This window comes from Cyprinodon tularosa, unplaced genomic scaffold (assembly GCF_016077235.1).
Source record: "Cyprinodon tularosa strain WSP-4 unplaced genomic scaffold, ASM1607723v1 ctg233, whole genome shotgun sequence".
In the NCBI taxonomy this organism is placed as follows: Eukaryota; Metazoa; Chordata; class Actinopteri; order Cyprinodontiformes; family Cyprinodontidae; genus Cyprinodon; species Cyprinodon tularosa.
Genome location: NW_024038871.1, coordinates 363436 through 375521, shown reverse-complemented (window position 1 = coordinate 375521; position 12086 = coordinate 363436). Strand labels below are relative to the sequence as shown.

The 12086-nt window shown below is 38.6% G+C and overlaps 1 protein-coding gene across 2 annotated transcripts in view; it reads left to right on the top strand.

The window, feature by feature from the left end:
* The window catches only part of LOC119784756, a 37826-nt gene extending 27690 nt beyond the window's left edge, over window positions 1-10136 (top strand). For both annotated transcript variants that reach the window (XM_038286964.1, XM_038286963.1), the window contains exons 7-9: window positions 4839-4910; window positions 9731-9803; window positions 9897-10136. In XM_038286964.1, the coding sequence (XP_038142892.1) occupies window positions 4839-4910; window positions 9731-9775 (117 nt within the window). In that variant the 3' untranslated portion in view covers window positions 9776-9803; window positions 9897-10136. The remainder of the gene's footprint in view (window positions 1-4838; window positions 4911-9730; window positions 9804-9896) is intronic.
* The last annotated feature ends 1950 nt before the right edge of the window (window positions 10137-12086 follow it).

The window sequence follows — 12086 nt, the reverse complement described above, 5'->3', positions numbered from 1 at the left end:
TGTTTTTGTTATTTTTCTTTTTAAGTGTGCAGGAACAGTAAAGTTAAAATGTCTTGTAAATATCAGAAGCATGCATAAAAGAAAAATAGTTTTATCTTCGTCTCCCTTTGCGTTTGGGATTGGAGAGAACGCTGAATACACACAGGCATGTCCAAAGTCAGTCCTTGAGGGCCGCTGTCCTACAGGTTTCCAATGTTTCTCAGCTTCAGCACAGATTATTTTGATGTTTTCAGATAAGTAAAAGCCAGTTTATCAGCCATCAATGAAAAATCAGCTGGGCTGAAGCAGGGAAAGCTCTATAACCTTCAGGAAAGCAGCCCTCCAGGTCCGACTTGGACATTATTCCCTGTGTCCAAACCCCTGAGCTCACTTGATGGTGGGTTAACAGGCTTTTCCGGAGTTACTATTATTTGAATCAGATGTGTTAAAGCAGGAATACCTCCTAAATCTGCAAGATACCAGCCCTTAAGGACTAACGTAGACATCCCAGCAGTAAGGATTCAATTTGTTGACCGTGAAGAGCCCACTGGTGGGGCCTTGAGGCTTAAGGAACCTGTAGCTTTTAACTGAGACCGGTTCAATTTGCTTAGATAACGATTTTCAATGTTTGTCTTTTTAATATATTTTTTAATATTCTTCTTTTCTCCATATATGCAGCTTTCATATTTTTGTCTGGTGTTATAAGTTCAGGCAAGGCCATCTGTATTTTTCTTTATATAGCTTAAATGTTATGAGCAAGATTCACATCTTGTCTTTTTTTCCCCATTTAAACATGCACAAAAAACGTACACTACCGTTCAAAAGTTTGGGGTCACATTGAAATGTCCTTATTTTTGAAGGAAAAGCACTGTACTTTTCAATGAAGATAACTTTAAACTATTCTTAACTTTACAGAAATACACTCTATACATTGCTAATGTGGTAAATGACTATTCTAGCTGCAAATGTCTGGTTTTTGGTGTAATATCTACATAGGTGTATAGAGGCCCATTTCCAGCAACTATCACTCCAGTGTTCTAATGGTACAATGTGTTTGCTCATTAGCTCAGAAGGCTAATTGATGATTAGAAAATCCTTGTGCAATCATGTTCACACATCTGAAAACAGTTTAGCTCGTTACAGAAACTGCAAAACTGAGCTTCCTTTGAGCAGATTGAGTTTCTGGAGAATCACATTTGTGGGGTCAATTAAATGCTAAAAATGGCCAGAAAAAGAGAACTTTCATCTGAAACTCGACAGGCTATTCTTGTTCTTAGAAATGAAGGCTATTCCATGTGAGAAATTGCTAAGAAATTGAAGATTTCCTACAACGGTGTGTACTACTCCCTTCAGAGGACAGCACAAACAGGCTCTAACCAGAGTAGAAAAAGAAGTGGGAGGCTACGTTGCACAACTGAGCAAGAAGATAAGTACATTAGAGTCTCTAGTTTGAGAAACAGACGCGTCACAGGTCCCCAACTGGCATCTTCATTAAATAGTACCCGCAAAACACCAGTGTCAACATCTACAGTGAAGAGGCGGCTGCGGGATTCTCGGCTTCAGGGCAGAAAGGCAAAGAAAAAGCCATATACACTATATTGCCAAAAGTATTTGCTCACCTGCCTTGACTCACATATGAGCTTAAGTGACATCCCGTTCCTAATCCATAGGGTTCAATATGACGTCGGTCCACCCTTTGCAGCTAGAACAGCTTCAACTCTTCTGGGAAGGCTGTCCACAAGGTTTAGGAGTGTGTTTATGGGAATTTTTGACCATTCTTCCAGAAGCGCATTTGTGAGGTCGCACACTGATGTTGGACGAGAAGGCCTGGCTCTCAGTCTCCGCTCTAATTCATCCCAAAGGTGTTCTATCGGGTTGAGGTCAGGACTCTGTGCAGGCCAGTCAAGTTCATCCACACCAGACTCTGTCATCCATGTCTTTATGGACCTTGCTTTGTGCACTGGTGCACAGTCATGTTGGAAGAGGAAGGGGCCAGCTCCAAACTGTTCCCACAAAGTTGGGAGCATGGAATTGTCCAAAATGTCTTGGTATGCTGAAGCATTCAGAGTTCCTTTCACTGGAACTAAGGGGCCAAGCCCAGCTCCTGAAAAACAACCCCACACCATAATCCCCCCTCCACCAAACTTTACACTTGGCACAATGCAGTCAGACAAGTACCGTTCTCCTGGCAACCGCCAAACCCAGACCCGTCCATCAGATTGCCAGATGGAGAAGCGCGATTCGTCACTCCAGAGAACGCGTCTCCACTGCTCTAGAGTCCAGTGGCGGCGTGCTTTACACCACCGCATCCGACGCTTTGCATTGCACTTGGTGATGTATGGCTTGGATGCAGCTGCTCGACCATGGAAACCCATTCCATGAAGCTCTCTGCGCACTGTTCTTGAGCTAATCTGAAGGCCACATGAAGTTTGGAGGTCTGTAGTGATTGACTCTGCAGAAAGTTGGCGACCTCTTCGCACTATGCGCTTCAGCATCCGCTGACCCCACTCCGTCAGTTTACGTGGCCTACCACTTCGTGGCTGAGTTGCTGTCGTTCCCAAACACTTCCATTTTCTTATAATACAGCTGACAGTTGACTGTGGAATATTTAGGAGCGAGGAAATTTCACGACTGGATTTGTTGCACAGGTGGCATCCTATCACAGTTCCACGCTGGAATTCACTGAGCTCCTGAGAGCGACCCATTCTTTCACAAATGTTTGTAAAAACAGTCTGCATGCCTAGGTGCTTGAATTTATACACCTGTGGCCATGGAAGTGATTGGAACACCTGATTCCAATAATTTGGATGGGTGAGCAAATACTTTTGGCAATATAGTGTATGAAACTGGCCAATAAAAGAAAAAGATTAAGATGGGCAAAGAACACATACATTGGACAAAGGAAGACTGGAAAAAAATGTTGTGGATGGATGAATCCAAGTTTGTGGTGTTTGGATAAAAAAGAAGAACGTTTGTGAGATGCAGAACAAATGAAAAGATGCTGAAGAATGCCTGACGCCATCTGTTAAGCATGGTGGAGGTAATGTGATGGTCTGGGGTTGTTTTAGTGCTGGTAAGGTCGGATATTTGTACAGGGTAAAAGGGATTCTGAATAAGGAAGGCTATTACTCCATTTTGCAACGCCATGCCATACCCAGTGGACAGCGCGTGATTGGAACCAATTTCATCCTACAACAGGACAATGACCCTAAACACACCTCCAAATTGTGCAAGAACTATTTAGAGCAGAAGCAGGCAGCTGGTATTCTATCGGTAATGGGGTGGCCAGCAAAGCTGTAATTGCTGCAAATGGAGGATTCTTTGACGAAAGCAAAGTTTGATGTAAAAAAAATCTTATTTCAAATACAAATCATTATTTCTAACCTTGTCAGTGTCTTGACTCTATTTTCTATTCATTTCACAACGTATGGTGGTGAATAGGTGTGACTTTTCAGAAAAACACAAAATTGTTTGGGTGAACCCAAACTTTTAAATGGTAGTGTATACTGACCGGTTATCTCTGACGGACATTTCATGGTAGTTTACTTTAAATAAAGTCTGGTTTGTGAATAGGGCACTTTGGTGAATCCCCTGTCATTTTCCTTCAAGAAAAAAATCCCCCTCCACATCATAAAAAAAAAAAAATGTATATATATATATATATATATATATATATATATATATATACCCTGTCATAATCAGAATTCTGACATCCATTATAAATAGCAATGTATCATCAGCATACAGTATGCATAGTTAGCAGATTGTGTTGATCTTGCAGGTAATTCTGCATAGCAATTAAAACTGTTCTATAAAATGTTTATATTTTATATCTTAGATGTTTATTATTTATATATTATGTTTGTTATATTCTGCTACCCAGTGAGAAAAAAATGGTTTCTATGGATGGATTAGCATATTTAATAATGATTTGATCAAACCTGTAGGAGAGAGGAATATCAACATTGTCGTGTTGGAAAGTGATTAAAAATACTAAACACCTTTAAAAGTAAAAATCACTCTATAAAATAATTAAAATAATTATCAATCATTGAGGCTGTGTTTGAAGAGATGGCATGGAGGGATCTATTAGTGCAACAGTTTCAGAGAATAAAACAACACATTATAAATTAGATTTACTTCCTGTTCTGTAATCCAGTTTGGAAATCAGTGGAAGCTTTCTGCATGCTTGATGGATTTTAACTGAGCAACAGAAGAGTATTGCTCTGACTGCAGGCTTGGATTGGTGCCTAACGATGAGCTGCTGAGACTGACCACCTGTCAATGCTTTGGTGATGGGAGGGGCTTACAGCAGCACTTGCTGCTCAGTGAAGAACACTTAGACTGATTTGTGCTTTGATGTATTGTTGCCAATGTCTCCAACAGTAGATGAAAAATCCCTAGTTTTTTCACTAGTTGCTTTTTACAGAAATAGTAATATTAGTTAAACTTTATTGATCTTTATTGATCTAAAGCCACTTTTTCAATCTGCAGACTACAGTCTCTAATTTTTCTTTACCCTTATAGAGCAGTGAACCTTAGTAGCTACTTTCACAGCTACCATTTTTTTTTTTTTTTTTGCAGTTAAAGTATATTTTAATGTATTTGATCATGAAATTACTTTTAAACTCCAACCCTCATATCTCATATAAACTACCATTCCCATCGGATTTTAAATTACACGCATGTTTGAAAATGTGCAAAATTATGCATTATATGCTCTAGGTCTGATTTAAAGATTATTTTAAAATTAGCTGCAAGAAAGAAGGAAAACTTAAGGGTGGTACCAGAAGTAGTTTTATCAGATAATGAGATAACTAGAAATAAAAGCTGATGCAAACGTCTTTTCCTGTTCACAGAAACTTCCACCAACCAGAGTGTTAGAGGCTCTACTGAAGCTTCGAACTGCATCTCCAGGCCGGAAACATTGCGTAAGAATGATAAAATCTAAACAGTACATGTCGATGTTTGAGCAAATATTCCCTAAAGGTCTAAGAAAATAACATAAGCATAAATATTTAGAAATATCTTCATTCTGACAGTGCTAAAGCCTGTTGAACATTCCACTGATGGCAAGATCAAATGCCAAGATTTTTAAAAATCATCTCCTTTCCATTAATCATGAAACCTGATGTATTTGATGCAAGTTAATTTCTGAACTGCTTTACTCTGCTGCTGAGCCAACCTGAAAAGTCAGATGATTATATTAGTTGTGTTGGCCTGTCATGTATTTGATAATCTCTATCTAAACTAGCGTTTTCACAGTTAATGTCGTCGCTAAGATTTAATGCAGATTTCCCAAATGATTTCTTGTCAGAACATCAGCTCATTTCTGAGAAAACTTGAAGAAGCTGTTCTGAGTAAAAACAAAGTGTTAGAGATCAATGAGCAGCGGTGAATTTAAAAGATCCAGGGCCCAAGGTGAAGGCCCAAGGTGTGGGCCCCCTGAAATGAGAAGAGAACGCAAAACAGGTCGATTGCACAAATACATTTCACACAGCACACATGTATATTTTGATTTGGCTTTTGTCACTTTCTTCTGTCCCCCTCTCATCTAGTCTATGAAGGTTATTTGTTTCAAAACTAGTTGTGCATTGTAAGTGTGAATTTGAAGTTGTAGAGAGATTTACATTCCATATTTTGTATTTCAAGTACAAATTTTTTTACACCTGTGCAGAATTTGTATACTTGTATTTAAAATTAGAACATCAAAAACCTCAATTTGTGTACTTTTACTTGTAGAATTTGAAGAGGTTTAACTTTTTTTGGTAACTGTGACAGATAAAAAAAATCTACAGTTACGAAACACCAAAGTTACAATGCGCACATAGTTTTGCAACGATATTGTTCTGAAGTATTTGAAGCAAAACTGAGAATGATAGATGTTTTTGAAGTGCAACTTGTAGAACAGAATTTGTCTACTTGTACTTAAAATTTAAACAGGTGTAAAAAAAAAAGTTTGTGCTTGTGAATTTCTTTTTTATTTCTACTCATACAAAACTTAGAATGTAACTCTCTCTACAACTTTAAATTCACTCTTACAATGCACAGATAGTTTTGAAACAAAATTACCTTTTTCTTGACATTTCTCTCCTTTTTTCTTCTTCTGTCCCTTTCTTTCCTTTTTCTTGCTCTCTCTCTTTTCTTGGTCTATTTGTCTTGTAGCTTTTATATTTTCTCCCTTTTTTCACTTAAAATCATATTTTGCTAGCCCTATTAAATAATCAATGACCAGATCCATATCCACTGGCTAAGGAACCCCCAAGAAAAATCCCCCAAAGCCTGAAGTTTTCCTGGAAGAACAGTTAAAAAAAACACCTAAATGATTTCCGGTGTAGATACCAAATGTGTTCAGATGGTCAGATCTGCTCAGGGCCCTGCGCATCCCAGTGACGTTACGCTGCATGATTGGCTGAACGTTTCCTCAATGACTTCAAACATTGAGGTTGCCCAGACAACAATAATAACATAATGCAGCGTCCATGTGTCGAGTCAGGAGGATCTGTAGTGTTAGGATGTCTAAAATTATTTCAATTGTCAACAAAATAACTGCAAGACCATTTGAATAAAGGGGAAGAGCTGGGTAGGTCTGAGGTTAGCTGAGTAGTTAACAGGTTAGCCTCTTTTAGCCTGCTCATTTAGCCATATTAAGCTACATTTCTTTAACTTTTTCTCAACAACTACCATCTAATTTCTACAAGATGAATAAATGTTGTTTTCTTTGTCAAAAATCTTCTGGAAAGTCATTTTTTAAGATGATTGTTTTCTACTTTCTGCTACTTTAGATCGAAATAATATCTTGAAACTCCAGAAGAGATTTGATTTTTATAAAAAAGTGCAATACAGTTTGTCCGAGTGGTGTTGCCATATTGTGATGTCATCAGCAGGAGCAGGGCCCCGAGCAGATCTCGTACCTACACCGTCTCATCCTCTGAACGAAAAAAAAAACAAAATACAAAACCAACATCATAATGACCCATACATAAACTATTCTGTTCTCAATCTGATGAATAAAAACTTCTAAGTATAGGAAGGCAAAAATCTCTCCTTCGACAGTTTTGATATTCACTAGAATAGATCGTCCCCAACAGGTGTTGACGTCATGAACATCATTTTTGGTAACTTTGAACAGTTTCTGCTCTAATCCTTTCTTCTTTTCAGCAACCCTGGGGCAGCTTCTTTTCTCTCCTCAATAAGCAATAAGCATCCTGAGGTCAATTTAGTGAGAGATTATAAAAAAATATATAATAAATGTGAATAAAAAAGTAATAACTGTATCAGCTATACATGTATGAGGATATTTACGGCGCCCTCAGATACTTCAGCCTCTTGACACTTGTCTAGTTCTGGCTAATGTTAACTCTATCCAATGACTTATTTCTCCTTATTATGCTGCGATAGAGGTTTTATTTGCATTTGGAAATGTTACTAGTTTTAACATTTAATGTAAACAAAAAACAGATGGGATCTGTTTCGCTTTGCTAAAGATGAGTGCAGAAGGGTAAAATAAATGCAAATTTTTTTTTGTTTTTTTGTTTTTATGGCACTAGTGGCTGTTTTTTATGGACAGTAGGCTGACTGGAGAGGGGGTGAGACATGCAGTAAAGGACCACAGGTCCTTTACTGCATGTCACGCGCACGTCGAGGACTAAGGTTTCCATACATGGGTCCTGTGCGCTAACCACTGCAACACCAAAACACACCACTAAATGCAACTTTTGAAAAGAAACCGGGAAAAAAAAAACAGCAGTAAATGTGGCCAGAGTGAGAAAGATGAAATCTTAACAGGTTGATTAAAAACATAACTTGTAAAGTTCCGTCTGCAGGGTTAACAAGGGTTCATCCAGATGGATGTTTCAAAACTGACTGGTAACCTTTAGTTTGTATTTTCAGAACCAGTTTTGATATTAAAGGTCATAAAAAAAATAAAGGAGTCAGTTACAGAGAAACTGTGAAAGAGCCATGAACCCATTATCTGAGAAAGGTGAGGCTGGAGAGATAATCACCGGTTAAATTAGCATTTTATCTCTTATATGAGTTTCTGGTTTGTGTCATTTAGTAATCGGAAGAAATTGGTTAGAAATTTATTAATCTATAAATGATAAGCCTGTACTAGGATGAGTCAAGTTTCTCACCTAGAAATAACCACATTCTAGATAGTATCTCAAAAAAATACTTCTTATACTCTTTAACTGGAAATTTTCTGTATGGTATAGGCCTGCATTCTAATATATTTTTAAGGAGATTGTTATTATGTTATGTTATGTGTCTGTTTAAGAATAGTGGTAAACTGACAGAGGAGAAGAGATGAGGAAAACAGAGACTGATATAAAGGTTAATAAAAATATAGGAAAGAGCACAAGTTATTAATTAAAGTAGATCATCTCAGCAGAGTGAGTAACTGAAGGCTTTTAAAAAATATTTACCCATCACTAAAAACAATAAAAGAAAAGATAAGGTAGGATAATATATATCAAGATGGAAATTAATTTGTTACGTTAGCTCTAATAAATAACAGGATGTGCAAAAGAAGGAAAAAAGGCACATCAAAGAAGTGAGTCAGGCTGAAATAAAAAAAAGATGTTTAATACAATAAAGTGATCGTATATACGTTCAAGTACATTAAAGTACAATCTGTTCGACAGCAAATACTGTATATTGATATAAATTTTTATTATTTCTATTATAGTACAAATACTGTAATGTGTTGGCAGTATAATAGCATATATTTTGCTCAAAAATACATATTTTGGGGGATTTTCATTATTTTTCCAAAACCATCTCACATTAAATATTATATTTTTGTCGATGATAGAGCAGAGGTCACAAATTAGCAGGCTGCCATCCGGATCCGGACCCACCTGCTGACTATTCCGGACCCAAACAGATTTAAAATATTTATAAATGACCGCATGTTGTCTGATGACAGTGTCTAAATTCACTTGCACTGCTTCTCCTGTTAATACGGTAAAGCCCTCCGGATCGTCCAGCACCAGGCTGCACGTGATCCAAATGATCCAATGAGCTGCTGTCAGTCTGGGTTGCTGCTGCTGCTACTTTTAGACACAGCAGGCAAACCTGTGGCAAGCCGGGCGATGGGAAAGAAGGAGAAGAAGATGAGAAAAAGAGAGCAGAGAAAGTGTGGACTGCTGGAAGAACTGCAGTGAACTGGTGAAAGAAAAGTGAAATGGTGCTCAAAGATGACCCTGCACATTTAGAGGATGTTTGGCTCAACCTGCTGCTGTGAAGCGGGATTCTCCACCATGAACAGAATCAAAAATAAATATGGATCCAGACTCAGAATAAGCACCTTGATATGTGCTTTAGAATGGCTTAGTCTCCATTCAAACCCAGGTTTAAAGCCTTCCAGGGCAGCATAAAGCCCACTGCGAACATTAAGACAGAAAAAGAAAGAAAAAGTGTTTTATAAAACAAATGAGTCAGGAAATGGTCTATATAACAAACTGAATGATTGTTGTTCTCTACTTCAAAAACAATTTAGATTTTAAAATAGAAAAACTTTCTATTTTTTATATTTCTTATTTAAAAATGCAGTGTTTGACATAAAAAAACTCATTTTATTTCAGTGTTAAATTCTGTTTAAAGTAACAGATTATAACTGAAAATGTCTCCAGACCTTTACTGGTTGATGAGTTTCTTTATTCGGACTGCACTGATTTTAAATTGGTTACCCCTGTGATAGAGGAATAGTTTTAGCTGATTGTGTGTTTTTGTTTTTTTCACTGCAAAGGAGTCGCCATCTGTTTACCTCTGGCGGTCCTATTTGCTGTCATGACTGGCATCATCATCTTAATGTATAAAAGGTGAGCAGATCTACAGAGCACTCTCACCCCTTTGACCTTAAACTTCTTATGTCTCTGCTGACAAAAAGGTGCATTTCTATTCTTACATCTAAGGAGAAACAAGCCGATTCTCTCCAAAGACGCTGAGGAACTGGAGCCAATGAAGTGCTGAGTCATGACAGACACCACATGGCATTAACAGGAAGGAAGATCTGCCAGGATGTACTTCAATATAAATATAACGTCTTTAAAGCCGTCCCCACTGCTTTTGGAAATGCTTTTGCAATCTTGTGTTTTATAGCTAACCGACATTATTTGAACTAAAGGCATGATTAAAGAAAGAGACTATAAAAGCTTTGGCATATATATTAGCTTAATTTTATTTTTATTTTATTTAATGTTTTTTGCAGGTCAGTATTCAGCACTTTGCGTGTATCCTATAATGGCTGCAAAACAGCCGATGTAACTTTATCTGTTTCTGAGACCCAGAGCGCTGCTTTATGGCAGTCTGAGCTAACTAATCTAACAGTTGTTGTCAGACAACAAAACAGGGGTAACTACACTCCCCGGCCACTTTATTAGGTACTCCATGCTAGTAACGGGTTGGACCCACTTTTGCCTTCAGAACTGCCTCAATTCTTCGTGGCATAGATTCAACAAGGTGCTGGAAGCATTCCTCAGGGAGTTTGGTCCATATTGACATGATGGCATCACACAGTTGCCGCAGATTTGTCGGCTGCACATCCATGATGCGAATCTCCCGTTCCACCACATCCCAAAGATGCTCTATTGGATTGAGATCTGGTGACTGTGGAGGCCATTTGAGTACAGTGAACTCATTGTCATGTTCAAGAAACCAGTCTGAGATGATTCCAGCTTTATGACATGGCGCATTATCCTGCTGAAAGTAGCCATCAGAAGTTGGGTACATTGTGGTCATAAAGGGATGGACATGGTCAGCAACAATACTCAGGTAGGCTGTGGCGTTGCAACGATGCTCAATTGGTACCAAGGGGCCCAAAGAGTGCCAAGAAAATATTCCCCACACTATGACACCACCACCACCAGCCTGAACCGTTGATACAAGGCAGGATGGATCCATGCTTTCATGTTGTAGACGCCAAATTCTGACCCTACCATCCGAATGTCGCAGCAGAAATCGAGACTCATCAGACCAGGCAACGTTTTTCCAATCTTCTATTGTCCAATTTTGATGAGCTTGTGCAAATTGTAGCCTCAGTTTCCTGTTCTTAGCTGAAAGGAGTGGCACCCGGTGTGGTCTTCTGCTGCTGTAGCCCATCTGCCTCAAAGTTCGACGTACTGTGCGTTCAGAGATGCTCTTCTGCCCACCTTGGTTGTAACGGGTGGTTATTTGAGTCACTGTTGCCCTTCTATCAGCTCGAACCAGTCTGGCCATTCTCCTCTGACCTCTGGCATCAACAAGGCATTTCCGCCCACAGAACTGCCGCTCACTGGATGTTTTTTCTTTTTCGGACCATTCTCTGTAAACCCTAGAGATGGTTGTGCGTGAAAATCCCAGTAGATCAGCAGTTTCTGAAATACTCAGACCAGCCCTTCTGGCACCAACAATCGTGCCACGTTCAAAGTCACTCAAATCACCTTTTTTCCCCATACTGATGCTCGGTTTGAACTGCAGGAGATTGTCTTGACCATGTCTACATGCCTAAATGCACTGAGTTGCCGCCATGTGATTGGCTGCTTAGAAATTAAGTGTTAACGAGCAGTTGGACAGGTGTACCTAATAAAGTGGCCGGTGAGTGTATATTTTCTGCTCTCTGATGTAGGTTTTAATATTAAAGGTCAAACGTGTCCTTATTTTTACACGTAATCGTGACTTCTCGATCTACTGGTCCAAGGTGGTTAAAAACATGGAGGGAGAATGTTTTAATTTAGCGATAGTGCAGTGTCACCAATGGCCTGCAGGGGCACTAAACCTGGAAGTTATATGTTAAGTGTTGCTTCAATTATTTGTATCTGTTGTTAGTAGATTAACTTTATGTGAGATTTATTATTGTATACTAATGGATTGTAAGACTTTTAAAAGGATATAGCTTTGGAATGACAAGCAATAAAAATATAAACCAAAACTGTTGCGAATATTGTTTCATTTTACAGGGAAAATGTTAAAGTTAAATACCTGCATCTTAAATTGATAATGTATGACACACAAACAGAAATGCATAAAGAAACTCTGACCCGTGTTCAGCCAGGACCAGTCATAGATTGGATGTGGCCCCAAGCAGAGGTGATTTGGGGCCCGCAGTGTCAACAAGGGTTTTTACA